At 49.4% G+C, this 25977-nt stretch overlaps 2 protein-coding genes across 3 annotated transcripts in view; one reads left to right on the plus strand and one right to left on the minus strand.

The window, feature by feature from the left end:
• LOC146246360 (unconventional myosin-VIIa-like) lies at positions 1-25291 on the plus strand. Of its 2 annotated transcripts, XM_084684246.1 has the most exons (48): positions 1-18; positions 1974-2087; positions 2449-2601; positions 4106-4290; positions 5010-5131; positions 5953-6095; positions 6354-6467; positions 7471-7624; positions 7706-7782; positions 8033-8152; positions 8470-8612; positions 9046-9256; positions 9467-9602; positions 9807-9913; positions 10517-10558; positions 11297-11434; positions 11830-11988; positions 12228-12320; positions 12442-12536; positions 12784-12868; positions 13187-13405; positions 13725-14042; positions 14158-14361; positions 14652-14828; positions 15261-15347; positions 15484-15611; positions 16169-16295; positions 17106-17225; positions 17383-17556; positions 17754-17981; positions 18295-18465; positions 18570-18687; positions 18874-19000; positions 19423-19592; positions 19809-19999; positions 20140-20264; positions 20395-20552; positions 20702-20855; positions 21127-21282; positions 21592-21697; positions 21810-21923; positions 22200-22287; positions 22479-22585; positions 22770-22955; positions 23236-23352; positions 23625-23708; positions 23786-23905; positions 24237-25291. In XM_084684246.1, exons 1-48 carry the CDS (start codon positions 1-3, stop codon positions 24327-24329), a joined length of 6576 nt encoding a protein of 2191 aa, XP_084540372.1. In that variant the 3' UTR covers positions 24330-25291. The 2 variants fall into 2 exon arrangements, with proteins under 2 accessions (XP_084540372.1, XP_084540373.1); XM_084684247.1 differs by lacking the exon at positions 10517-10558 and having other exon boundaries at positions 18298-18465.
• Positions 23470-25977, minus strand: part of LOC146246361 (glycerophosphodiester phosphodiesterase domain-containing protein 5-like) — an 11730-nt gene continuing 9222 nt past the window's right edge. Inside the window, exon 18 of the mRNA XM_084684250.1 lies at positions 23470-23902. The gene's annotated coding sequence lies outside the window, so the exon portion shown is untranslated. The remainder of the gene's footprint in view (positions 23903-25977) is intronic.

Raw genomic sequence — 25977 nt, forward strand, 5'->3', positions numbered from 1 at the left:
ATGGTCATTCTGCAACAGGTACATCCTCTAACGTCTGGCAGTGTGAAAGGGACTAACAGTTCAACCTTGATTTTCTGCCCAATCCCTGCCCTTTGCCCTCTCTCTGCACACACAGACACGCACACACACACACTTATGCGCACACACGTACGTCTGCACGCACATCAGACACACACACACTCCCACACACACACACACACACACACACATGCCGTGTAGGCTATGACCTTTTCTGGCTGAGACTGTTTAATTTAAATGCTAATGAGAGTAGCACCCTTGTTAAGAACACCACAATGGGCACCTTCACGGAACCCTCGCAGCCGTGCGCCATGCGATGTCTCAGGTCGAGCCGCCTGGACCAATCAGAGGGCACGGTGGCGTTTAAGCACTGGTTCACAGCCATGCTAAATATAGGAGATGACCTCATTCTCCCTTTAATGCTCCCTAGCAGGCAATCAATAACTTATCACAAAGCTCAGTGCTCCAGCGCCAAACTCCAGCTGGGGTCCCTGACCCGCACCAGAGACTGGATGGGAGGTAGAGATCCGGAAGCGATGTCAGGGCCGTTTGCGGTTACGGCGAGACCGGCAAAGCCTCTTTAATGCCTCGGGTTTAGATTTGGTTGGAGCTACTTTCTGTAGCTTTTTTTTTGGGGGGGGGGGGGGGGGGGGGGGGGCTGACTGTGGTCAGTCTGTCTTGGAGACTTCCTGGAAGGCGAGTCACATGATTTGAGACCCGTTCTGACACACGCCAAATATCACAGCGATCACTTTATCTAACAAGATTTGAGACAAGGGCCCAGAGTCCAGGTTGGAAACGGTTATTGTGGCTGGTGAAAGGCCCAAAGACACCAGCCTGGCCTGCATCCAGCTCGCTCACACAACAACAACAACCGCAGCTTAACAGTCAGATGTGACAAAGCCCATTCTCTGGCTGGAGACTATTTCCTGGGTCCGCCGTTTTCATCCTCAGGGTTGCAGCTCCGCCCCCGACAACAGTCCATCTCTCTAAACTGCACCCTCCTCCCCTAGCAACAGTTTTAGTGAGGAAAGGTGAAAGGTTACTTAACCTTTTCGTGGAGTCCGCAGTCGGACCAGGCTAAGCCTTTGTTCCACTGGCAAGCTCAAACGCTTGGCATATTTCACACCTACATAATGATATCCATCGTGAATGTACCAAAACTGTTTAGAAGATTTACCTCAAACTCTTGCTGAAGCTGAGCTTGGTGGTTGATGGGTGTTACCTCACAGTTTGGATAAATCGTTCCAGGACACTGCTGACTACGAAGCTGATGCTGCAGATCAAGGTTTAATCACGACGGTTAGAAATAACCTCCAGTATACGAATCCAGATTAATGGTTGGCGAGGCAACAACAAACTCTGGGTTGATTATGTCATGAGTTGAATAGGGTACGTCTCTGTATATAGCAGCTGTCTGTCAGTTTAAACGGGTTAGGGTCGGATTAGAGTCGATTTATCAGGTAATAGAAGCTAATGAACCGATGTTGTCCTTGCTACTGAATGATATTGGCAGATTGATCCGATCACGGTTTTCTACAATCCTTCATGCTACAGCCTCATTGATCATTGCGGGTAAACGGGGTCAGATCACAGCTCTCCCCCAAAGAAACGCAAATCCATCGATCGCCGAATGAGAAAAATCTATATTATGAAGCCAAGGGCAATTTCCACACAGTTTTCACTGTTTCACCACTGGACCAGAGTCATTCACTTTCCCTCAGTGGAGAGAGCTGTTGTCCGAGGCTATGCGTCAGGCCATAGGACAGCACACATCTTTTCTCTATGGAATCTGAGCTCACAAACTTTCTCCTCAGAGGACACAAACTCCAAAAAGTAAAAAAAAAAAAAAAAAAAAAAAAGATCTTAGTCACCACTTAGTTCCTATAAGAGAATGGTCAGTGTGCCTGCATCTGTTGTGGTTGTAGTGTCTGACCACTGTGGTTTGCTTCCAGGGAGACTATGTCTGGTTGGACCTCAAAACGGGCCAGGAGTTTGACGTGCCCGTGGGAGCGGTGGTCAAGCTGTGCGACTCGGGACAGATCCAGGTGCTGGATGACGAGGGCAGGGTAAGATCTCGACAACGAGACGTTCATTTCACTAGAACTTCTGATTCGTTGAGTAGCCTAATTGGTTTAAGGGACTTGAATCGCTCAAAGTGTAAACTGTTACAGAGAGACACATACTCGATACCGAGACGATAACAGTTAAAATGTTGAATGTTTTTTTTTCTGTTTAGTATTTAACACCAGGGCCAGACATGGATTGAGCCTAATTCTAACCTGAAAGCATTTTCATTTTCATGGAGATCCGAATCCGAATCAGAAAATCTTCATGAGATTTTCAGAGATCTTCATGGAATTCTTACTTTAGGATCTTTATTCATGTCTGGGAAACAGACCTGATGGTTAGCTGTTCCTCCCCACCCAGGAACACTGGATCTCCCCCCAGAACGCCACCCACATCAAGCCCATGCACCCCACCTCCATCCAGGGGGTGGAGGACATGATCCGCCTGGGCGACCTCAACGAAGCCGGTATCCTCCGGAACCTTCTCATACGCTACAACGAGCGGGTCATCTATGTGAGTCTGGATCTGTAGCCTAACATGCGCATAGGTTTGGGGACGGACTGTAGAGATACGTCCTGATCGATAATTATCGGCAAAGCACAGGGGTTGGGGTGAGATATAGGGTGATAAAATGTTTTGTCCTCACTCAATATTCAAGCCGAATTGATATGCTCTCTTGTAGCCGAGTCCCTAGTTACGAGTCCCTAGTCACGAGTCCCTATAGTTACGGGTGTGAAGACGAGCATCTCTTGGCGTCATGAATGTGGATTTACATGTTTGTGTCATAGCTGTAATCGCACTTTCCAGATCGGGGTCGTTTCAAAGACTTTGAAACGTCATTTGAAACATAACGCTGTATCTGTGCTTGATTGATCTTGCCTGGTGCAAAGGGGACAAAATAATGACATGTCTTGACCCAAACTTCCAAAGTTCAGACATCCCCCATGTGACAAGACGCTCAAGCAAACATTCAAAGTATTTGAAATCGTTTCAAATACTATGTGATCCACACCACCCATGTGTCCTTCCTCGTCAAACTACAGCTGTTGTGCTCTCTCCTCTTGTTGCCTCATCCTCCTCGACCCTCCTCTCCCTCTCTCCATCATCTCGTTTCTCTGTTTAGACAAATTGCGGTGGACGGGTGAGTAAAGAAAGCGTAGCCTTGCCCTTGTAACATGGCTGTACGTGAAGCTTCTGCCTGTTCATCCTCCCCCTACTGACTGGGATCACGTCTGCTGTAGTCACGCTTTGGATGTGTGCTTCTAAAATGCACTTTGACAACGTAGCGATGATGCTGATGATAATGTCCTGTATGTGTGAATGGATGAAACAACATCGGCTTTGACGGATGATTAAATATGGGGTCGTTGTCCAGATCATTGTTAAAAGCACATGATTAAAGGAAGTGAGCGAAATTGATTTTGAAATTAAAGTTGGACGCTACTCGGAATCGAAGCCATTTAATGACATTAAACTTGACCACATTTCAAGACAGTCTGTGTGATTAGATACTGAACCATTGTACCACTGAAATATTTAGTATTTTTATTGATTTTATCCCAAAAAATTATGTTATGATCAAACAATTGTTTAGATAACAAAACACACCATAAATGACTTAACACAGTAGTCTTTGGGTCTGGTCATTGGTCCTCAGGGCTCATTGTCCTTCTAGATTCTAGATGTTTCCCTGACTGAACACACCTGGTTCAAATGAATGATCGTTAACAGAACGACCCCATGGGCAGTTACTCATTTGGCCTTCCACACCAGAGCAGAAGGCCACTGAATTGACATACATTTAACACACATAGATACCATGCATATGTACATGATGAAACGGTTATCGAAATTTGGATAACACAAAATAATACGACATAAAACGACAACATATCAGCCGTTGTTGTAGTGGCTGATATCATATGAAATGGATCACATGGTCAAACAACCATGGTCAAAGCGCCGTATCCCCTTCCTGACCACTCCATAGCTGACTTTAACCTCTCGACCTCTGCAGACGTACACGGGGTCAATCCTGGTGGCAGTGAACCCCTACCAGTTCCTGCCCATCTACACCCCGGATCACATCCGCCTGTACACCAACAAGAAGATAGGAGAGATGCCTCCCCACATCTTCGCTATAGCTGACAACTGCTACTTCAACATGCAGAGGAACAACAAGGACCAGTGCTGCATCATCAGGTATTGTGTGTGTGTGTGTGTTGTGTTTTAACTGTGCAGGTTATGGACATCATCTACAAAGACAACTATACTACTGCCCTACTTTATTGTGTGTGTTATTTTTTTCTTTAATGACACAAGCTGTTTTCCAAACTTGTCAGTGCTTTTAAAACTGTGAATCTTTTAAAAATGCTGCTGAGGTTGGTTATTGGTTATTATTGGGTTGCTGTGTTTTGCTTTGTTGTGTTTCAAATGTGCTTTTGTTGGCTGACGTCCATCTTGGCAAGGACACTCCTGTAAAATCATATTTTTAACCTGGTTAAATTGAGGTTAATGTAATAACAAAAACAAACTTTGTATAACTATTGGACTTTTACAGCACGTATATCGACATGTCTCACATTCAGATCCCAAAGGATGTCCTGTTCCTCCTGACAAGACTGGTCTCTGATGGTGTGTGTGTCTGTCTGTGTGTGTGTCTGTCTGTGTGTGTGTGTGTGTGTCTGTCTGTGTGTGTGTCTGTCTGTGTGTGTGTCTGTCTGTGTGTGTGTGTCTGTCTGTGTGTGTGTGTGTGTCTGTCTGTGTGTGTGTGTGTGTGTCTGTCTGTGTATGTGTGTGTGTCTGTCTGTGTGTGTGTGTGTGTCTGTCTGTGTGTGTGTGTGTCTGTCTGTGTGTGTCTGTCTGTGTGTGTGTGTGTCTGTCTGTGTGTGTGTGTGTCTGTCTGTGTGTGTGTCCCCCAGTGGTGAGTCTGGAGCTGGGAAGACTGAAAGCACCAAGCTGATCCTCCAGTTCCTGGCTGCCATCAGCGGGCAGCACTCCTGGATAGAGCAGCAGGTGCTGGAGGCCAACCCCATCCTGGAAGGTGAGACCCCACCTCCAGCCCACACCAGAGAGACCCCACCTCCACTAGACAGACCCCACCTCCACTAGACAGACCCCACCTCCACTAGACAGACCCCACCTCCACTAGACAGACCCCACCTCCACTACACAGACCCCACCTCCACTACACAGACCCCACCTCCCCTAGACAGACCCCACCTCCACTAGACAGACCCCACCTCCACTAGACAGACCCCACCTCCACTACACAGACCCCACCTCCACTACACAGACCCCACCTCCACTACACAGACCCCACCTCCACTACACAGACCCCACCTCCACTACACAGACCCCACCTCCACTACACAGACCCCACCTCCACTAGACAGACCCCACCTCCAGCCCACACTACACAGTCATGAAAGCCACCTTCACTCGGCGAGAAATCATCTTTAAGTTTTGACTTCATACAGAGCTGAGAATTGATCTTCAGATTGGAAGTTTTGAACAGACCTCTGTCTTGTTGGCATTGTCCAGTCATTTTTTTTATTTGTGTGAGCGTTTGCATGTATGGCTGTACAACAACTTCCTGCCTCTGGTCCAAGGCTAAACCTGGAATTCATGCCTATGTGGCTTCAGTTCCCTGTAATCTTGCTTGTGCAATGCCCCAATCTCACGTTCAGACGCTTCCCTGAAATGAATGTTGACTGCTGAGGAAACGAATCAATACCAGCAGCGATGTGTCTAGTTTAACAAGGAGGGCTCCGCTTACACAGTAACTCTCTCAGGTTTGACTCGAACCTCAGACGTTAAAGGCAAGGACATTCTCAGATGTTCTGTTTGTCCTCGCTCATACAGCGTTCGGCAACGCCAAAACCATCCGGAACGACAACTCCAGCCGTTTCGGCAAGTACATCGACATCCACTTCAACAAGAGAGGAGCCATTGAAGGGGCCAAGGTGGAGCAGTATCTGCTGGAGAAGTCCAGGGTGTGCCGACAGGTGAGACACCGTTTTCTGCCCTCCAACTCTTTCGTCCCTTCATCTTCCCTTCCATATTTTGGTTAGGCTCACGGACACACACACACACAGATACACACCACATACTGTAGTTTACACAGATCCAGTTCTGTCATGTTAATGTCGATATTTGTATTTAACATTTAAAGTTCATAGTTCGTGTGTTTTAGATGACTTGGGTGTGAGACTGGTCCTGTGTTAATACAAGTCATTCTGATGAGAAATCTTGTCTTTCTCAAGGCGGCTGATGAGAGGAACTACCACATCTTCTACTGCATGCTGAGAGGAATGGCTCCAGAGCTGAAGACCAAGCTGGGGCTGGGCCTCGCCACCGACTACTCTTACCTCACCATGGTGTGTGTGTGCTGAGAGAGTGGGGGAGATTGTGTGTGTGAGAGAGAAAGAGAGAGAGACATTGTGTGTATGTGAGAGAGATTGTGTGTGTGAGAGAGAAAGAGAGAGAGACATTGTGTGTATGTGAGAGAGATTGTGTGTGTGAGAGAGAAAGAGAGAGAGACATTGTGTGTATGTGAGAGAGATTGTGTGTGTGAGAGAGAAAGAGAGAGAGACATTGTGTGTATGTGAGAGAGATTGTGTGTGTGAGAGAGAAAGAGAGAGAGACATTGTGTGTATGTGAGAGAGATTGTGTGTGTGAGAGAGAAAGAGAGAGAGACATTGTGTGTATGTGAGAGAGATTGTGTGTGTGAGAGAGAAAGAGAGAGAGACATTGTGTGTATGTGAGAGAGATTGTGTGTGTGAGAGAGAAAGAGAGAGAGACATTGTGTGTATGTGAGAGAGATTGTGTGTGTGAGAGAGAAAGAGAGAGAGACATTGTGTGTATGTGAGAGAGATTGTGTGTGTGAGAGAGAAAGAGAGAGAGACATTGTGTGTATGTGAGAGAGATTGTGTGTGTGAGAGAGAAAGAGAGAGAGACATTGTGTGTATGTGAGAGAGATTGTGTGTGTGAGAGAGAAAGAGAGAGAGACATTGTGTGTATGTGAGAGAGAAAGAGAGAGAGACATTGTGTGTATGTGAGAGAGATTGTGTGTGTGAGAGAGAAAGATAGAGAGACATTGTGTGTATGTGAGAGAGATTGTGTGTGTGTGAGAGAAAGAGAGAGAGACATTGTGTGTATGTGAGAGAGATTGTGTGTGTGTGAGAGAGAAAGAGAGAGAGACATTGTGTGTATGTGAGAGAGATTGTGTGTGTGAGAGAGAAAGAGAGAGATTGTATGTGTGTGTGAGAGAGATTGTGTGTGTGAGAGAGAAAGAGAGAGAGATTGTATGTGTGTGAGAGAGAGATTGTGTGTGTGTGTGTGTGTGCCCACCTGTGTAAATGTGTGTTTTTGTTTCTCCAGGGTAACTGCACGGTGTGCGACACTCGTGACGACCTGAAGGAGTACTCCAGCATCCTGTCAGCCATGAAGGTCCTCATGTTCTCTGAAACAGAGAACTGGGAGATCAGCAAGCTGCTTGCGGCCATCTTGCACATGGGCAACATGCGCTATGAAGGCGAGGGCATATTTATCAGAATGTGAAGGGGATGTTTGTCTAGGCCTCCTCTTGCCATAACTGTCCCTCTCCCTCATACAGCTCGTACCTATGACAACCTGGATGCCTGTGTGGTGGTGAGGTCACCTGACCTGTCTACTGCCGCTTCCTTGATGGAGGTGGGTCTTCCACTAGGGCGTGTGTGTGTGTGAGTGCTGTAGACTGCCACAGAACAGACATCTCAACAAACTCAACGGTTTGTCTCCCTCGCGATCCACAGAGCATTGCCCTACTCAGTGTCACTAATGACAATCAGACTTTGTCAGACAAGTTCCTCATCTCAGACTTCAAGGTCATGGTTGTTTTGGACATCTGAGGGCTCCTGGGGTGTTTGTGGAAGTGGACTCGAGCTGTGTTTGCCGTGTGCAGGTGAACCCGAAGGATGTGATGACCTGTCTGACCTCGCGCACCCTCATCACCCGAGGAGAGAGCGTCTCCACGCCCCTCAGCATGGTCCAGGGCCTGGACGTGAGGGATGCCTTCGTCAAGGTGACGACCTTTGACCCCCACACACACACACCCCTCTCCCCTTTAACCCCCACACCCCCCTCTCCCTGCCGTAAGAGAAGATCCAACTTTATTAATCCTGAAGGAGATTCCTGACGGTTGCAACATTGCTCAAGAATAACAACAATAAGAGTAAAAGACAATATGGTAATAAAACGAAAGTCTACAAAATGGTAAGTGCTAAGGGAGCAGATGCGCATCTAAACAAAGGGACAGCCTGACGTTGGGTGTATGTTGTGTCTCACAAGATCCCCTCAGAAAAGGTTGACTTTTGAACGTTTTAACCGAACCCCTTCCAGGGGATCTATGGAAGGCTGTTTGTGTGGATCGTGGAGAAGATCAACGCAGCCATATTCAGACCTCCGTCCTGTGAGAGCCAGCTCATAAGGAGGTCCATAGGCTTGCTGGATATCTTCGGGTTTGAGAACTTCAACATTAACAGGTAGGAGTCAGATGGCTGAACGGTGAGGGAGTCGGGCTAGTAATCAGAAGGTTGCTGGATCGATTTCCCGCCGTGCCAAATGACGTTGTGTCCTTGGGCAAGGCACTTCACCCCACTTGCCTCGGGGGAATGTCCCTGTACTTACTGTAAGTCGCTCTGGATAAGAGCGTCTGCTAAATGACTAAATGTAAATGTAGGTATCCAAGTGGTTGGTTACTTGGTTAATTAATTTCCAATGACTCACACTTCATATTTAACTTTATCATCATCATCATCGTTCAATGTGTGTAATTAGCAGACACTTTGCTCGAAAGTGACGTCCGACACAGAACAGGGGGGTTTTAAACCTGAACATGCTCTAACCACTGAGCTATACACTCCCTGTTTTCTTTTTTCTTTTTTTACCATCTCTCCCCTCCGCTTGCCTCGGCAGTTTTGAGCAGCTGTGCATCAACTTCGCCAACGAGAACCTGCAGCAGTTCTTCGTGCGTCACGTGTTCAAGCTGGAGCAGGAGGAGTACAACCTGGAGCACATCAACTGGCAGCACATCGAGTTCACCGACAACCAGGACGCCCTGGACATGATTGCCAACAAGCCCATGAACATCATCTCCCTCATCGACGAGGAGAGCAAGTTCCCCAAGGTAGACCTCCTGGAAAGGGGCCGTTTGATATGAGAGCCTAGCCCTGCATAGAACCTAGTCCTGGATTGAAATGTTTCAAAATATTAAAATGGATGTTCTCTGTTCGTTTGTAAGGTAAAAGATTTAAAAGGATTTCTTCCTCCATGTTTGTAAGGGAAACGAGGATTTCTTCCTCCATGCATGTGATTTGTTTGGTCTTCTGTTTCCTAGGGAACCGATGCCACCATGTTGAATAAACTCAACTCCCAGCACAAGCTCAACATCAACTACATCCCTCCAAAGAACAGCTATCAGACTCAGTTTGGTATCCAACACTTTGCTGGGGTGGTGCATTACGAGACCAGAGGTAGAAGCTAATTAATTGATTGATTAGTTCACTGATTTTGATTTAATAACTGTCACAAGTTAATGTGTTATTTAATCACAAGTGGATGCACTGATTTAAGCACATTCATCTTCTGTTAATCACCTCACAAACGTTAATCAGTTTATTTCCACCATCCAATCGGACGCACTTTGTTGCTGATTGACCTTTCTTCCGTCCAATCAGGCTTCCTTGAGAAGAACAGGGACAGCCTCCACACTGACATCATCCAGCTGGTCCACTCGTCCAAAAACAAGTTCATCAAACAGATCTTCCAGGCGGACGTTGCCATGGTGAGAGAGCTTGTTGCGTCAGAGGTCGGGTGAGCAGTGTGTGGTTCATGGTGGCTGCTTGCTGGCTGAGGACAGAGTTGTGGACCAGGTGGAGTGATTTGGTGCAGTCACAGAGAGACTCACAAGGCTCCCAGGTGTTGTGGCTTGTTCATAGTCCTCACTTTTCATCACATACTCTCTCTGTCCCTCTTGTCCTATCTCTCTCTCCCTCTCCCTCTCTCTCTAACTCTTCTTCTTTTCCCCATCTATTGCTTTCTTTCTATATCCTTTTTCTTTTTCATGTTTTCCTTCTCCACTTCTCCTCCCTGTCTCTCTCCTATTCTTTCTCTTTTCTCCCTCCCTCCCTCCCTCCCTCCCTCCCTCCCTCCCTCCCTCCCTCCCTCCCTCCCTCCCTCCCTCCCTCCCTCCCTCCCTCCCTCCCTCCCTCCCTCCCTCCCTCCCTCTCTCTCTCTCTCTCTCTCTCTCTCTCTCTCTCTCTCTCTCTCTCTCTCTCTCTCTCTCTCTCTCTCCCCTCTCTCTCTCTCTCTCTCTCTCTCTCATTCTCTCATTTATTTTTTCTACATCTCGGCTACATTTTGATCTTGTCCCATCACCTTGCCCCAGTTTCTGTGTGGCTACCAGCCTCCAGCCAGCCCTCCTCTGAAGGCCCGCCAGGTGTGTTTCCAGCATGCTGTTGCTCCCCAATTAGCGTTGCTGCAGCGCTCTGCTCGCCCCGTGTCCCTCCCTCCAGTCTCCTGTGGAACCACAGCGCCCAGTCGTTAGAACCCCCTCCTTCCTTCCTGTCTCATACAAACCGTGATGTAACTGTAACCAAAAAAAAGATATTGTGGAAAAACTGGGTTCTGGTTGCTTGTTGTTAAAGAGCAGTTCTGCTTACTTCAGTGTATTCTAAATACATTCATGAAGCATTACGGTTTGTGTGCAAGTTATTTATATGTTTAGAGCAGATGTTGTAATCTTCACCTTTAGAGTATTTAATCTGTTTCTTGGGCACTGTGATTAGAAGTGGTGTGATTAGGCTTATGAGTCCATGCTTAGGCGTGTTCTAGTTCTCTGTGCGTGTCCCCGTGTGCCATTGTCCCTCTGGACTGAGGCGCTAAGCCACACACACACCTCAGGGAACCCTCCATGATGAGTGGAACCCTCAGGGAACCCTCCATGATGAGTGGAACCTCAGGGAACCCTCCGCATGCTGAGTGGAACCCTCAGGGAACCCTCCATGATGAGTGGAACCTCAGGGAACCCTCCGCATGCTGAGTGGAACCCTTAGGGAACCCTCCGCATGCTGAGTGGAACCCTCAGGGAACCCTCCGCATGCTGAGTGGAACCTCAGGACGTCAGACGAACGTCGTCAGACATGAAGGCGCTGTGTTATTCCTGCAGGGTGCTGAGACCAGGAAGCGCTCTCCCACCCTGAGCAGCCAGTTCAAACGCTCCCTGGAGCTGCTGATGAGGACGCTGGGGGCCTGTCAGCCCTTCTTCGTCCGCTGCATCAAGCCCAACGAGCTCAAGAAACCTCTGGTGAGGGCTGTGTGTGTGTGTGTGTCTCTGTCTCTGTGCCTGAAGGTGTGTGTGTCTCTGTGCCTGAAGGGGTGTTTGTGTGTCTGAAGAGGTGTGTCTCTGTGCCTGAAGGGGTGTGTCTCTGTGCCTGAAGGGGTGTGTCTCTGTGCCTGAAGGGGTGTGTCTCTGTGTCTGAAGGGGTGTGTCTCTGTGTCTGAAGGGGTGTGTCTCTGTGCCTGAAGGGGTGTGTCTCTGTGTCTGAAGGGGTGTGTCTCTGTGTCTGAAGGGGTGTGTCTCTGTGTCTGAAGGGGTGTGTCTCTGTGCCTGAAGGGGTGTGTCTCTGTGTCTGAAGGGGTGTGTCTCTGTGTCTGAAGGGGTGTGTCTCTGTGTCTGAAGGGGTGTGTCTCTGTGCCCAGCTCTTTGACAGGGGTCTGTGTGTGCGGCAGCTACGCTACTCTGGGATGATGGAGACCATCCGTATCCGCAGAGCCGGCTATCCCATACGCTACACCTTCGCTGAGTTTGTAGACCGCTACAGGGTCCTAATGCCCGGCCTCAAACCCGCCTATAAACAGGTGAGCTGTAACTCGGTCCTGGACAGCTATTGGCTGGCTTGGGCGCTTACTGTACTCGCCACCTTGTCCAATAGAGAGTCGGTCTCTTACACTTTCTCTGGGAGAGAAAGACATGGTTGTTTTTGTGACCTGCTAACCCCAAGCCCAACTCCCCCTCCCTTTTTGCTATGGGAGGACTAGTGGGCCTTGAAGCTATTTGCGAGGGGAGCTGTCACTCAAACCTTGAGCGTCTCTCATAGGAGGACCTTAGGGGGACATGCCAGCGGATCATGGAGGCGGTCCTCGGACGAGAGGACGATTGGCAAATCGGGAAGACGAAGACCTTCCTCAAGGTGAGAGCGCTGGTGTGACCTGCAGCCGCGTTACAGAGGAGCTGTCTCCCAGAACGTTTGAGCAAGTGGGAAGTGAAATGTACTGTGTGTCCAACGTGACGAGCCGGTGTTCTCCTGTCAGGATCACCACGACATGCAGCTGGAGATCCAGAGGGACAAGGTCATCACTGACAAGGTCATCCTCATCCAGAAGGCAGTACGGGGAGTCAAGGACAGGTGAGAGAGACAGAGAGAAAGAGAGACAGAGATAGAGAGAGACAGCGAGAGAGACAGCGAGAGAGAGAGACACACAGAGAGAGAGAGAGAGAGAGACACAGAGAGAGAGAGAGACACAGAGAGAGAGAGAGACACAGAGAGAGAGAGACAGGGAGAGACAGCGAGAGAGACAGCGAGAGAGCGAGAACCATGTGCGACCCATCTGCCAGGCCCCAGAGTGACAGCTTCTTCCCGTGTGTCTGCGCAGAGCTAACTTCCTGAGGGTTCGGAGGGCGGTCACCCTGATTCAGAAGGTCTGGAGGGGCTATCAGTGCAGGAAGAACTACAGCGCAGTGAGTTCCTCTGTCTCCATGGTTACTGACACTCCATTTCCTGCTGTTCATCCTCCTCGACTCACAAACCACCCCCCCCCCCCCCTCCATGGATGACTGTTAAAAACAAAAAAAGATTAATTAATTAAAAAGATTTCCACTAATTTTCCTGAAGAGCTATTGTATTTGAAACTGGTACTCTTGAGTACACATGCCATGCATTGTTATTTTATACATATATACTGTCTGTTATAAACTATACATCTTTCTGTGCTGTGCATAAAACACATGTTGTTGCCCTTCAAACTGGCCAGTGAGTCTTGTCCCCCTTCGCTCCAGATGCGGGTGGGTTTCCTGCGTCTCCAAGCCCTCTATAGGTCGAGGAAGCTCCTCCTAAGCTACCGATTGGCCAGGCACCGTGTCACTCACCTCCAGGCCCGCAGCCGTGGTTTCCTGGTGCGGCAGGCCTTCTGGAGGCGTCTGCGCGCCGTGCTCACCATCCAGGCGTTCTCCCGGGGCATGATCGCACGGAGGGTCTGCCACAGGCTGAGGGAGGAGGTGAGACTCTGGGGAGGGGGTGGTAGAGACGGGGGGGGGGGGGGGGAGGGAGGGGGAGGGGTTTCCTGTCAGGGATCAGGGAGGGTCAGAGCTGCTTCAGAGTTTAGTTTGCAGCAGACACCGGTCCAGTGTTTCAGGGGCAGAGGACGGTCTGAAGCTACAGCTGTCTCAGCTCGACGAGTCGGGTGTTTCGTCGCCTCACTTTTTCCTCCTCCACATCTCTCCACCCCGCCTCTCTCCACCCCTCCACTTCATCCTTTCCCTCCACCCCTCCCCTCTCCACCCCTCCCCTCTCCACCCCTCCACCCCTCCCCCGCAGCACCGTCGCAGGCTGGAGGCGGAGCGGCAGCGCCTGGCGGAGGAGGAGGGTCTGAGGAACCAAATGACGGCGCGGCGGGCCAAGCTGGAGGCGGAGAGGAACCACCAGGAGCGGCTGGCCCAGCTGGCGCTGAGGGAGGAGGAGCGGGAGAGGGAGGCGCGCGAGGAGGCGCGGCGCAAGAAGGAGCTGGTGGAGCAGGTGGAGAGGGAGAGGCTGCAGCCGGTGGATCACTGCGACATGGTGGACAAGATGTTCGGCTTCCTGGGGAACAGCAGCGCGCTGCCCAATCAGGAGGGGCAGGGGCCGTCCGGCTTCGAGGTGATTGGCTGGGAGTGGGAGCGTGACAGCCGCGCGGACACCGCAAAGTCGACATGTCTGGACGGTATGTGTTTGTGTTTCCTGACGTGAGTTCTTTTGGTTCTTGTCCAATCAGGACCTGGAGAACGCCCCCCAGGGCGACGACGTGGAGGAGGAGCCTGAGGCCCCGCCTCTTCCTGACGACGAGGGGGAGGACCTATCAGAGTACAAGTTCTCCAAGTTTGCCGCCACCTACTTCCAGAGCACCGCCACGTACACCTACGCACGCCGGCCGCTCAAACAACCGCTGCTCTTCCACGAGGATGAGGGGGACCAGCTGGTGAGTGTGACCTATGACCCCCCCCAGCCACACGACCGACCTCTAACGAGGCCGAGGAACTCGTTATGACAGAGTACGTTGTGTTAGCGATGGAGGAACCGAGCAGTTCTCGCAAGGAAACTTTCAGGCATTGTCCTTGAAGTCAGGCTGGGGTTCATTGGTTGGTGGGATTGGAAGGGTTGTGGGGTGAGAGTTTGGTATAAATTAGGAGATTCGTTGGAAGAAGGGCAAAGCCAGCCTTTTCCTTCAATCTCTAACTCTCTATCCTCCCTCCCTCCCTCCACCTCCAGGCTGCGTTGGCCGTGTGGATCACGGTGCTGAGGTTCATGGGAGATCTTCCCGAGCCCAAGTACCAGCTGGTCGTCAGCGACGGCAGCGACAAGATCCCCGTCATGACCAAGATCTACGAGACGCTGGGGAAGAGGACCTACAAGAGAGAGCTGCAGGAGCTGCAGGTGGAGGCAGAGGTGAGAGAGAGGGGAGATGGAGGGAGGGAGGGAGGGAGGGAGGGAGGGAGGGAGGGAGGGAGGGAGGGAGGGAGGGAGGGAGGGAGGGAGGGAGGGAGGGAGGGAGGGAGGGAGGGAGGGAGGGAGGGAGGGAGGGAGGGAGGGAGGGAGGGAGGGAGGGAGGGAGGGAGGGAGGGAGGGAGGGAGGGAGGGAGGGAGGGAGGGAGGGAGGGAGGGAGGGAGGGAGGGAGGGAGGGATGTGAAGTTGAAGCATTGTAGGACAAAGGAAGACAAGTGAATGCACGCTGAGTTGCGCATTTCAAGAAGAAAACAAAGTAGAAAGATCTCCAATGGAAGGAGGGAGTGTGGAGTGGTGATGACATATTTCTGAACCTGATCAAATCTTTTCCCGACGTGACTTGTCCCTCGCAGGGCTCTGATCTCCCTCTACAGAACAGCGTCGACATGCAGAAGAAGAACAGCGTGAGACACAAGCTGATCTCTCTCACCCTCAAAAGGAAATCCAAGATTACAGAAGAGGTGGGTGGGGCTCCTTCTTCAACCTTGTTTTTATTGACCAGGATGGAATAAATAAAACAAATAAATATGATTTATTATTTTAAAAAGTATTTTGACGTATGTCTTTTTTTTTGGCTCCTCCTCCCCTCTCCCATAGGTTGCCAGGCGTTTGACTGACGGCGACTACAGCCTACAGGGAAACAGCATGCTGGAAGACCGGCCCACCTCCAACCTGGAGAAACTCCACTTCATCATCGGCAACGGCATCCTCAGACCAGCTCTCAGGTGAACAGCTGGGATACACTCACAGCTACCACTCAGCTACAAGGGAGTCAGGTGGCTGAGCGGTTAGGGAATCGAGCTAGTAATCCGAAGGTTGCTGGTTCGATTCCCGGCTGTGCCAATTACGCTGTGTCCTTGGGCAAGGCACTTCACCCTACTTGCCTCAGGTGGAATGTCCCTGTACTTACTGTAAATCGCTCTGGATAAGTGTGACTAATACTATATATAGTAATGGATGATATTTGACTATGAAGTTAAAAACTAAGGATATCCTAAACTCAGAATTACTTCTGAGAACAGCCAAAGGCTATCTATCTTTACTATCTATCTATCTTTATCATCTATCTCTACTGTATGTGAAATAATGTGTGTAAAAGGGAAGTAGATTTTGATTGGAATGGGTGGAAATACTGTCACACACTGACACATGCGTCTCTTTACCGGAACCACGGTTGGCAGGCTGTCCTTACGCGTGTTGTGATCTGCCGCAGTCCTTATTCTGACTAGATTCATTTGATTCGATTTGATCTGTGATTGGCCGGCGGCCCTGTCCGTCACAGGGATGAGATCTACTGTCAGATCTGTAAGCAGCTGAGCCAGAACCCGTCAAAGAGCAGCCACGCCCGGGGCTGGATCCTGCTGTCTCTCTGCGTGGGCTGCTTCGCACCGTCCGAGAAGTTTGTCAAAGTAAGAGGAGCCTTACACTCGTACAGCCCTCGCTCTCCCACTGACTGTTTTTTGAATAGAGCTCAATATTTTTTGTCTTCTCCTCTCTCACGCTTCTCTCTTTCTGTTTCCTCTCCCTCTCTTTCTCACCCTCCCTCCCTCTCTTTCCCTCCCTCCCACTCTTTCCCTCCCACTCTTTCCCTCCCTCTCTTTCCCTCCCTCCCTCTCTTTCCCTCCCTCTCTTTCCTTCCCTCCCTCTCTTTCCCTCCCTCCCTCTCTTTCCCTCCCTCCCTCTCTTTCCCTCCCTCCCTCTCTTTCCCTCCCTCCCTCTCTTTCCCTCCCTCCCTCTCTTTCCCTCCCTCCCTCTCTTTCCCTCCCTCCCTCTCTTTCCCTCCCTCTCTTTCCCTCCCTCTCTTTCCCTCCCTCCCTCTCATTCCCTCCCTCCCTCCCTCTCTTTCCCTCCCTCCCTCCTTCTCTTTCCCTCCCTCTCTTTCCCTCCCTCCCTCCCTCCCTCCCTCTCTTTCCCTCCCTCTCTTTCCCTCCCTCCCTCCCTCTCTTTCCCTCCCTCCCTCCCTCTCTTTCCCTCCCTCCCTCCCTCTCTTTCCCTCCCTCCCTCCCTCTCTTTCCCTCCCTCCCTCCCTCTCTTTCCCTCCCTCCCTCCCTCTCTTTCCCTCCCTCCCTCCCTCTCTTTCCCTCCCTCCCTCCCTCTCTTTCCCTCCCTCCCTCCCTCTCTTTCCCTCCCTCCCTCCCTCTCTTTCCCTCCCTCTCTTTCCCTCCCTCCCTCTCTTTCCCTCCCTCCCTCTCTTTCCCTCCCTCCCTCCCCTCCGTCAGTACTTGCGGACCTTCATGATCGGAGGCCCCCCTGGCTACGCTCCGTACTGCGAAGAGAGGCTGAGGAGGACGTTTGTGAACCGGACCAGGGCACAGCCCCCCTCCTGGCTGGAGCTGCAGGTGCACACCACAGGATCTCCACACACGCACGGAGAACTGGATCTGATTCACACAAGACTTACGATGTTTGAATGTAGAAGATTGACTCGGTCCAAACGTTGCTGTTGTTTCTCCACCTCCTCTTTCTCCACATCCTCCTCCCTCCTTCTCCTCTCAGGCCACCAAGTCTAAGAAGCCCATCATGCTTCCGGTCACCTTCATGGACGGCACCACCAAGACCCTGCTGACCGACTCTGCCACCACGGCCAGCGAGCTGTGCAACGCCCTGGCAGACAAGATCAACCTGAGGGACCGCTTCGGCTTCTCCCTCTACATCGCTCTGTTTGACAAGGTACTGACACACACCCACACACACACCCACCCACACACACACACACACACACACACTCACCATGGACAGGGATGGCAGGGACACCTGGGGAAGGCTTTAAACACCTATGATGGAGACTCTCTCTGTCTCTCTCTTTCTGTCTCTCTCTCTCTCTCTCTGTGTGTTTTCTCTCTCCTCTCCCTCTCTCTGTGTCTCAGGTGTCGTCTCTGGGCAGTGGCAGTGACCACGTGATGGACGCCGTGTCCCAGTGTGAGCAGTACGCCAAGGAGCAGGGCGCCCAGGAGAGGAACGCCCCCTGGCGCCTGTTCTTCAGGAAGGAGATCTTCACGCCCTGGCACGACCCCAGCCAGGACGCCGTGGCGACCAACCTCATCTACCAGCAGACCGTGCGAGGGGTCAAGTTCGGCGAGTATCGCTGTGAGAGGGTGAGTGGACGGAAGGGTCCAGGGTCAAAGGTTCAAAAGGGGTTGTTTTGGTCCGTCCATCTTATCTTTGTTGGTCTCTTTCTCTCTGTTTCCATCCCTTTTATCCTCCTGTCTTTCCTTCTCTTTCCCTCCTCCTTCTCTCTCTCCTCCTGTTTCTCTCCTCCTCCTCTCTCCCTTCTTCTCTTTCCCTCCTCCTCCCCTCTCTCCTTCTCTTCCCCTCCTCGTCTCTCTCCTCTCCATCCCTCCCTCCTCCTCTCTCTCCTCCTCCTCCTCCTCTCTCTCCTCCTCCTCCTCCTCTCTCTCCTTCTTCCAGGAGGAGGACCTAGCAGAGCTGGCTTCTCGGCAGTATTACATTGACTACGGCTCGGAGATCCTCCTGGACCGCGTCCTCAGCCTCGTCCCCTCCTACATCCCCGACCGCGAGGTCACCTCCGCCAAGACCGCAGACAAGTGGGCTCAGCTCGTCATCGCCGCCCACAAGAAGGTACCGGTCCACGGCGAAGGATTAGATTCAATGGACGCAATCGAACCAGATGGATTTGAAGCGAGGTTGTGTGTCTGACCTTGTGTGACCTCTCTCCTCTGCAGGGAGTCCACACCCAGAAGAGGCTTGGCCGTCAGAAGGTGAAGGAGGATGTGGTGGACTTCGCCCGCTTCAAGTGGCCTCTGCTCTTCTCCCGCTTCTACGAGGCCTTCAAATTCTCAGGTAGAGCTTTTAAGACGCTTGAAGTTCGCCGGAAGATTGTGTGGGAAAACGCAAAGCTGGTACAGAAAACTTAACAGAGGGATTGATTTCAGTGCGTAGCCGTTCCTGTGCATCAGGCATTTGTTGCGTCTTTTAATGTCAAGTTTTGTCAAGTATGACTCTTGCTTTCTTCTCTTTTTCTCTCAGGGCCCAGTCTGCCGAAGAACGACGTCATCGTGGCCGTGAACTGGACCGGAGTTTACTTTGTGGATGAGCAAGAACAGGTCCTTCTGGAACTCTCTTTCCCAGAGATCACTGCGGTGTCGAGCAGCAGGTACACCAGACGCATCCCCTCATCTTCACAGTTTCTTGTGTTGATGCCGCAGGAAGAGCTAGCTTAGATGTTGTTGCTCATATACTCATGCTCAAGTCATATTTCCAACGTTGTTGTAGTGTTTACTATTATAAATCCTGAATCCTTTTTTTGTAGTAATGTATTCTCTTTTCAATATATAGGGTTAGGGTAATAAAAATATATATATAAAAGTCAGGAGGGAGTCAAGTAGCTGAGAGGTTAGGGAATCGAGCTGGTAATCAGAAGGTTGTGCCATATGACGTTGTGTCCTTGGGCAAGGCACTTTACCCTACTTGCCTCAGGGGGGAATGTCCCTGTACTTACTGTAATTCGCTGTGGATAAGAGTGTCTGCTAAATGACTAAATGTAAATCAAAAAGATTCATATTTGTTCTCCTACAGAGGAGGTAAACTTCAGGGCCAAAGTTTCACGCTGGCCACAATCAAAGGAGATGAGTACACGTTCACCTCCAACAACGCAGAGGACATCCGTGACCTGGTCGTCACCTTTCTGGAAGGCCTCAGAAAGAGGTCAAAGTTCGTGGTGGCTCTGATCGACTGCACCAACCCCGGTAAGACAACCACCAAACATGACAGTTTCAAAAAAGAACTCAACATCATGAAATATTTTTTATATATTCGCGTTTTTAGTCTTGTTCAACACGACTGCAAATCAGAAGATGTTTACGTAACACGGAGAGCATCTCAAACCGAATCAATGACACAGCGAGCATCTCGAACCGAAACAATCTCCCTAAATGTGTCATCGTTTTCCTTCTCCACTGCAGCTGGGGAAGACCCATCTTTCCTGGGGTTTTCCAAGGGGGACCTGATCGTGCTGGACCAGCACTCAGGGGAGCACGTGATGACCTCCGGCTGGGCCCACGGGGTCAACGACAGGACCAAGCGCAGGGGAGACTTCCCCGCTGAGTGTGTTTACATCCTGCCCACCATCACCAGGCCGCAGTACGACATCGTGGTGAGGAGCGCCAGGCCTGAGCGGGCATCTGCTTTCTGAGAATGACGTGGTAGAGAGATGAACAAGAGGGAAAACTTGAAGTCTTCCTCTCTATTCTGTTCCTGTAACCCCTCATCCCTCCCTCCCTCCCTCCCTCTCAGGCCCTGGTTACCATGACTCCAGACCAGAGGAAGGAGTCCATCAGTCTGTCTCAGCTGGCTCTGGCAGAGAGCGAGGACAAGATCAAACCTTACACCTTGGAGGAGTTCTCCTACGACCACTTCCGGTACCGACGCATCTTCACCCAGCTCCTCTCGTTTCCTTAAACTTCATTCATAAAATAAGATTGTTTTTCCATATAGGTTGTAAACTCCTTCTCTTCCTGCTTCCTCACTTCCTCCTCCTCCCCCCCCCAGACCCCCTCCTAAGTCTACTCTCAGCAGGGTGATGATCTCTAAGAGCAGGGGGAAGGAGCGTCTGTGGTGCTGCACCCGCGAGCCCCTCAAACAGCCCCTGCTGAAGAAGGTCCTCGCCCACGACGAGCTCTCCCAGGAGGGATGCCTGGCCTTCATCGATATCCTGAACCATGCTGGACTGCGGAGGCTGCTGTGGGGGGGGGGGGGGGGGGTTCATGTGGTGTTTTCTCTGTGGTGTGGTCTAACTGGTGCATCGAGGATGTTTGGTGTTCTGTTGTTGGTTGTCCTTGACCCCCCCCTCCCCCACCTCTGATGAGGTACATGGGCGACTACCCCTCCAAGAGAGTCCGCTCGGTCAACGAGCTGACCGACCAGATCTTCGAGGGGGCGCTGAAGGCTGAGCCGCTGAAGGATGAGATCTTCTGTCAGATCCTGAAACAGCTCACAGAGAACCACATCAAGTAGGTCTACACACACACACACACACGACACAATCGTGACAGCTGTTTGGGTCTAATGAGGATGCTGACATTTATCTCAGCATTGTGGTGACATTTCCCTGACTCCATCCATCAGGGGGTCTTATTCATGTTACTGTGTGGACAATCGAAACACTGTCGCAATGACAACTAATCCGTTATATTGGCAGTAAAATGGTCACAAATTAGGTTTATCAATCAGTTGGCATCCCAAGTGCTCTTAATCGATTTAAATGGTTGTGTGTGTGTGTAGGTACAGCGAGGACAAGGGCTGGGAGCTCCTGTGGTTGTGTACAGGTCTGTTTCCTCCCAGCAACGTGTTGCTTCCTCACGTCCAGAAGTTTCTCCAGTCTAAGAAGCACAACCCTCTCGCTCCTGACTGCATGCAGAGACTACAAAAAGCCTTACGGTAACACACACACGCACACACCTCTCCCCCCCCCCCCACACACTTCTCCCCCCCCCACACACACACCTCTCCTCCCCCCCCCACACACACTTCTCCCCCCCCCCACACACACCTCTCCCCCCCCCCCCACACACTTCTCCCCCCCCCCACACACACACCTCTCCTCCCCCCCCACACACACTTCTCCCCCCCCCACACACACTTCTCCCCCCCCCCCACACACACTTCTCCCCCCCCCCCACACACACTTCTCCCCCCCCCACACACACAGTCATCTCATGCCCGTGCTGCATGTCTTGTGGCTGACAGGAACGGGTCCAGGAAGTATCCTCCCCACCTGGTGGAAGTGGAGGCCATCCAGCACAAGACCACACAGATCTTCCACAAAGTCTACTTCCCCGACGACACGGACGAGGTGGGCCATGGCCGAGCTAAGCGGCAACGTCGCTGACATTTTCATAACCTAACATAACTAACGACTTTTGTGTCATCGTACGGTTCGGCACTGTGGTCTTCTTCCTCTGCAGGCGTTTGAGGTGGAGTCCAGCACCAAAGCCAAAGACTTCTGTCTCAACATCTCTGGTCGGCTTCTCCTCAAGTCTCCCGAAGGCTTCAGCCTGTTTGTCAAGATTACAGACAAGGTATCGTCAAGCCGACCATGACACAGCCTAACAGATGATAGCATGCCATTGAGTATGAGATTCATAAAAAACTGTCCTGATTGATCTTGTCCTCCTGTGGTTATAAGATGTGTGTGTTTAGATGCGTATGCTGCAGTGTTGAAATGTGTCCAGGCCAGCTTACTGACTTGCCGTCACTGGCTCTCACTTCCTGGTCTGTCTCTCACTTCCTGGTCTGTCTCTTACTTCCTGGTCTGTCTCTCACTTCCTGGTCTGTCTCTCTGGCTATGTTCCCAGGTCATCAGTGTTCCTGATGGGGATTTCTTCTTCGACTTTGTGAGGCATTTGACTGACTGGATCAAAAAAGCTAAACCTGCAAAGGATGGTGAGTTTTGACATTCCTCTTCCACATTTTTCTTTTCAGATGTTTTTTTGGCTGTTGAGCTTCGGTAACTTGTGGTAGTTGAAATAGGAGTTTAGATTCCGCCCTGTACGTTATTTTGGGTAGAAGTGCCTGCTAAATGAATTCATTACTGTAACTACAATGCTGTCATCTTTGTGTTTATCTGTGCACAGGTGTAGTGCCTTCGTTGACCTATCAGGTGTTCTTCATGAAGAAGTTATGGACCAATACCGTCCCAGGAAAGGACTCAATGGCTGACAGCATCTTCCACTATTACCAAGCGAGTGACTTATTTTCATCAGTAATACCATGTTTGTGCGCATCAAACAATATAACTACATTTTCTAAATCCACTCCTAAGTTATTCGTACGTCACAGGAATCACGAGGGAGTAAATAAGATGGAATCGAAAGAATTATGATACGAAAAAATAATCAATCGCGATCGTTTCCCTGTCCTTCCAGGAGCTTCCGAAGCATCTCCGTGGTTACCACAGGTGCACTCGTGAGGAGGTGTTCCAGATGGCTGCTCTGATCTACAGGGTGAAGTTTGAGGAGGACAAGTCTCAGTTTCCAAACATCCCCAAGATGCTGAAGGAGCTCGTCCCTCAGGACCAGATACGACACTTGTCCCCCGACGACTGGAAAAGGGTGAGGGTTAGACACCGCATCTGAGATGCTGGCTCAGGGTCGGGACAAGATCGTTTTTTTTTTTATTTTGCTCGTTGGTGGAAATACACATTTATAGGTGTGTTTGTAGGAACTTGAAAATGTTTTATTCAGTCATGCAGAGGATTGACTTTCTCCAGGGCAAAAGTATTTTGAAAAAATATACATCATGTAAAATATCGGTTTACGATCCCCCGAGTGTCTGTTGTAACCTTGTCAACGTGTGGAAACGATGTTGAGTTTGTCCTTGTCGTCTTCACAGTCCATAGTGGCTTTTTTTAACAAGCAGTCAGGGAAGACGCGTGAGGAGGCTAAGCTCTCCTTCCTGAAGATGGTGTTTCGGTGGCAGACATTCGGATCTGCTTTCTTTGAAGTCAAGGTGACTCCAGATTTAAACCGGTTTTCCCATGCACGCACATACCGTTTCTCGGCGACAGTTCTACGTACGGTAGCAGTTTGAGTACATTCGTAGTCAAAAAATATGATTCCATGCAGCTTTTATCACATCTGCGGTTTAATGAGTAACAATCACACTGTTTATTATACATTTCTTCCATTCCCATCTCCTTCAATGAGACTAACAATCAGTACATATGAGAAACCAGCTATTGGATAAGTATTAATACTAAAATGTTTTATTTTGTCCAACAGCAAACCACAGACCCCAATTACCCTGAGATTCTGTTGATAGCGATCAACAAACATGGCGTCAGTCTGATTGATCCCAGGTCTAAGGTGGGTGTCTGCTACTGTGAGTCTATATGTGTGTGTCTGTTTCAGCTGTGTTTATTCACCCCTCCATCCCTTTCCAGGACATCTTGACGACGCACTCCTTCACCAAGATCTCCAACTGGAGCAGTGGAAACACCTACTTCCACATCACCATCGGCAACCTGGTCCGCGGCAGCAAGCTGCTCTGCGAGACCTCCCTGGTGAGACGAACCACTGGGAATTAGGAGACACTCGATCTGATACAGTTTTATCCTGCCGTTACCGTGGTAACCTCACGCGAGGCTGAGAGAACGATGTTCATGATTGGTTGATTATCTGGCTGTACTAATTGCGTGTCACTTTCGATAGAAGCATCTGCTAAATGAAAGTGACGTAAAAACAGTACGTATGCCCATTAGAAGACCCATCAGAAGTGTTGTCGCAATCAATCTTCCGCTTAATGATTTCTCCTTTGTTTCGAAGGTATCTTAAAAGGATGAATTAACAGACTGAAATGTGATCTTAAATGTGTTTTATTTGTGTTCCACCCAGGGATACAAGATGGATGACCTTCTCACGTCCTATATCAGTCAAATGCTAACAACTATGACCAAACAACGCGGTACCCGTGGCAGCATCAAGTAATGTAAACAATCACGTATCCATTCCCTTGTCTGAAAGGACTGTACCCCGAAGAGCTAAATCAGCTGTCCTAGAACCACATGACCACATTTGAGATGTTTAGTTTACTAGAGCCTTCCTTGAAGTACTGTTATCAATGTGTGTGAAATGATTCTATCGGTGTTAAATGGTTAGGTTAGGAGTCTAACTTGAAGAGAATAATGAAGACTTTAAATTGGATTGACATCTTGAACATGACATTATTGCCAAGTCATGCCTGTCTTAAATTCACAGATTGCCTTCTCTTGAACTACCCATACTCAGTGCACTAAATTACAATTTGTAATATGGCAACTAATCAGGTGTTTTGGGGGGTAAATTCCTGTAGAACCGAGTTATGCAAATTGTGGCGGTATATAGCACCTTTTAGATTACTTCCATTAATATTTTACAGTATTGTAAATGTTTAAGTATGTTGCGTTTCACAAAGACTGTTCTTTTGCTCAAAATGTTACTGGCTGTTTGTAGTATCGGCATGGCAATAACAAAAAAAAATACACATTTAGATCCAAAAGTTTCAGTCTTAAACGGTTCGTGGGTTTATTCCTCACTTTCCATAGCACCTGACCTTTCCTTCACTGTTTTTAATGTGTGCACACAGATCACATCTTCAGATTAGACACCTAAAGCATCTATGCATCCTCAATCTGTGTTAGGAAGAATGGAGTCAATTACTGTAGATTGTTGTAATTTTGCAAACTGGGGTTAGCCATCAATTGGTGGAACTAATCATTTTTAATATAGGACAAGTATTGAAAAACCAATCATTAAACCATGTTTATAATGTAAATATGACCACCCAGGCTATAGCACATGTGTTCTGAATGATCTGTGTATGTAATCCTAGCATTTCTTTGGATGTGACAGATTTAGGTAATGGCACATTCAATGTTTTGTAAATGTTGGTAACATTTTGGTATTAATAAAGGGTAAAAAAAAAAAAATGTTGCTAATGTTAATTGAAATGCTAATGCTAATATTGAAGGGCGAAGCCCTTTTTGTTTTCCCTCACGTTTTCCCGCCCTTTTTGTTAGTACAGGGGGAAAAGGGTTAGGGTTAGAAGGCAAAGAAAACACCAAAAGTCAGTGCCTTTCACAGGAGTTAAGTATGATTATCATTTTTATTTGCATGTTTTAGAATGAAAAGTAATACCAAAACACATTTGGTGTTTTTCCCCCTATACTAACAAAAAGGGCGGGAAAACGTGAGGGGAAACAAAAAGGGCTTCGCCCCACAATATTAGCATTAGCAACAAAAACATTTTTTTTAATGCTAAAAAAAAATTGCGAAGCCCTTTGTTTTCCCGCCCTTTTTGTTAGTATAGGGGGAACACTGAGCCTTCATTGGAATTTACATTGACAATCACTTCCAACCATTTAACACAAATGCTAGAATTCACTTAAATTTGTACAAAAAAAAAATTTCTCATTAGTTTGATTTTGTTGTCTCATCCTTACCAGAAGGATTTACAAATAGTTGCTTTACAATTGTGCTCTCAAATTTACTGAGATTAAGTTTCTAGATTGCAAAATGTCATGACCAAAACCATTTTACAGTTTATAAAGTGTTGCTAAGTGCTTTGTCTTAAGGTTATTACGGAAAGCATACTTTT

The sequence above is a fragment of the Hypomesus nipponensis genome, chromosome 20 (genome assembly GCF_054491055.1).
Source record: "Hypomesus nipponensis isolate SF chromosome 20, ASM5449105v1, whole genome shotgun sequence".
Classification (NCBI taxonomy): domain Eukaryota; kingdom Metazoa; phylum Chordata; class Actinopteri; order Osmeriformes; family Osmeridae; genus Hypomesus; species Hypomesus nipponensis.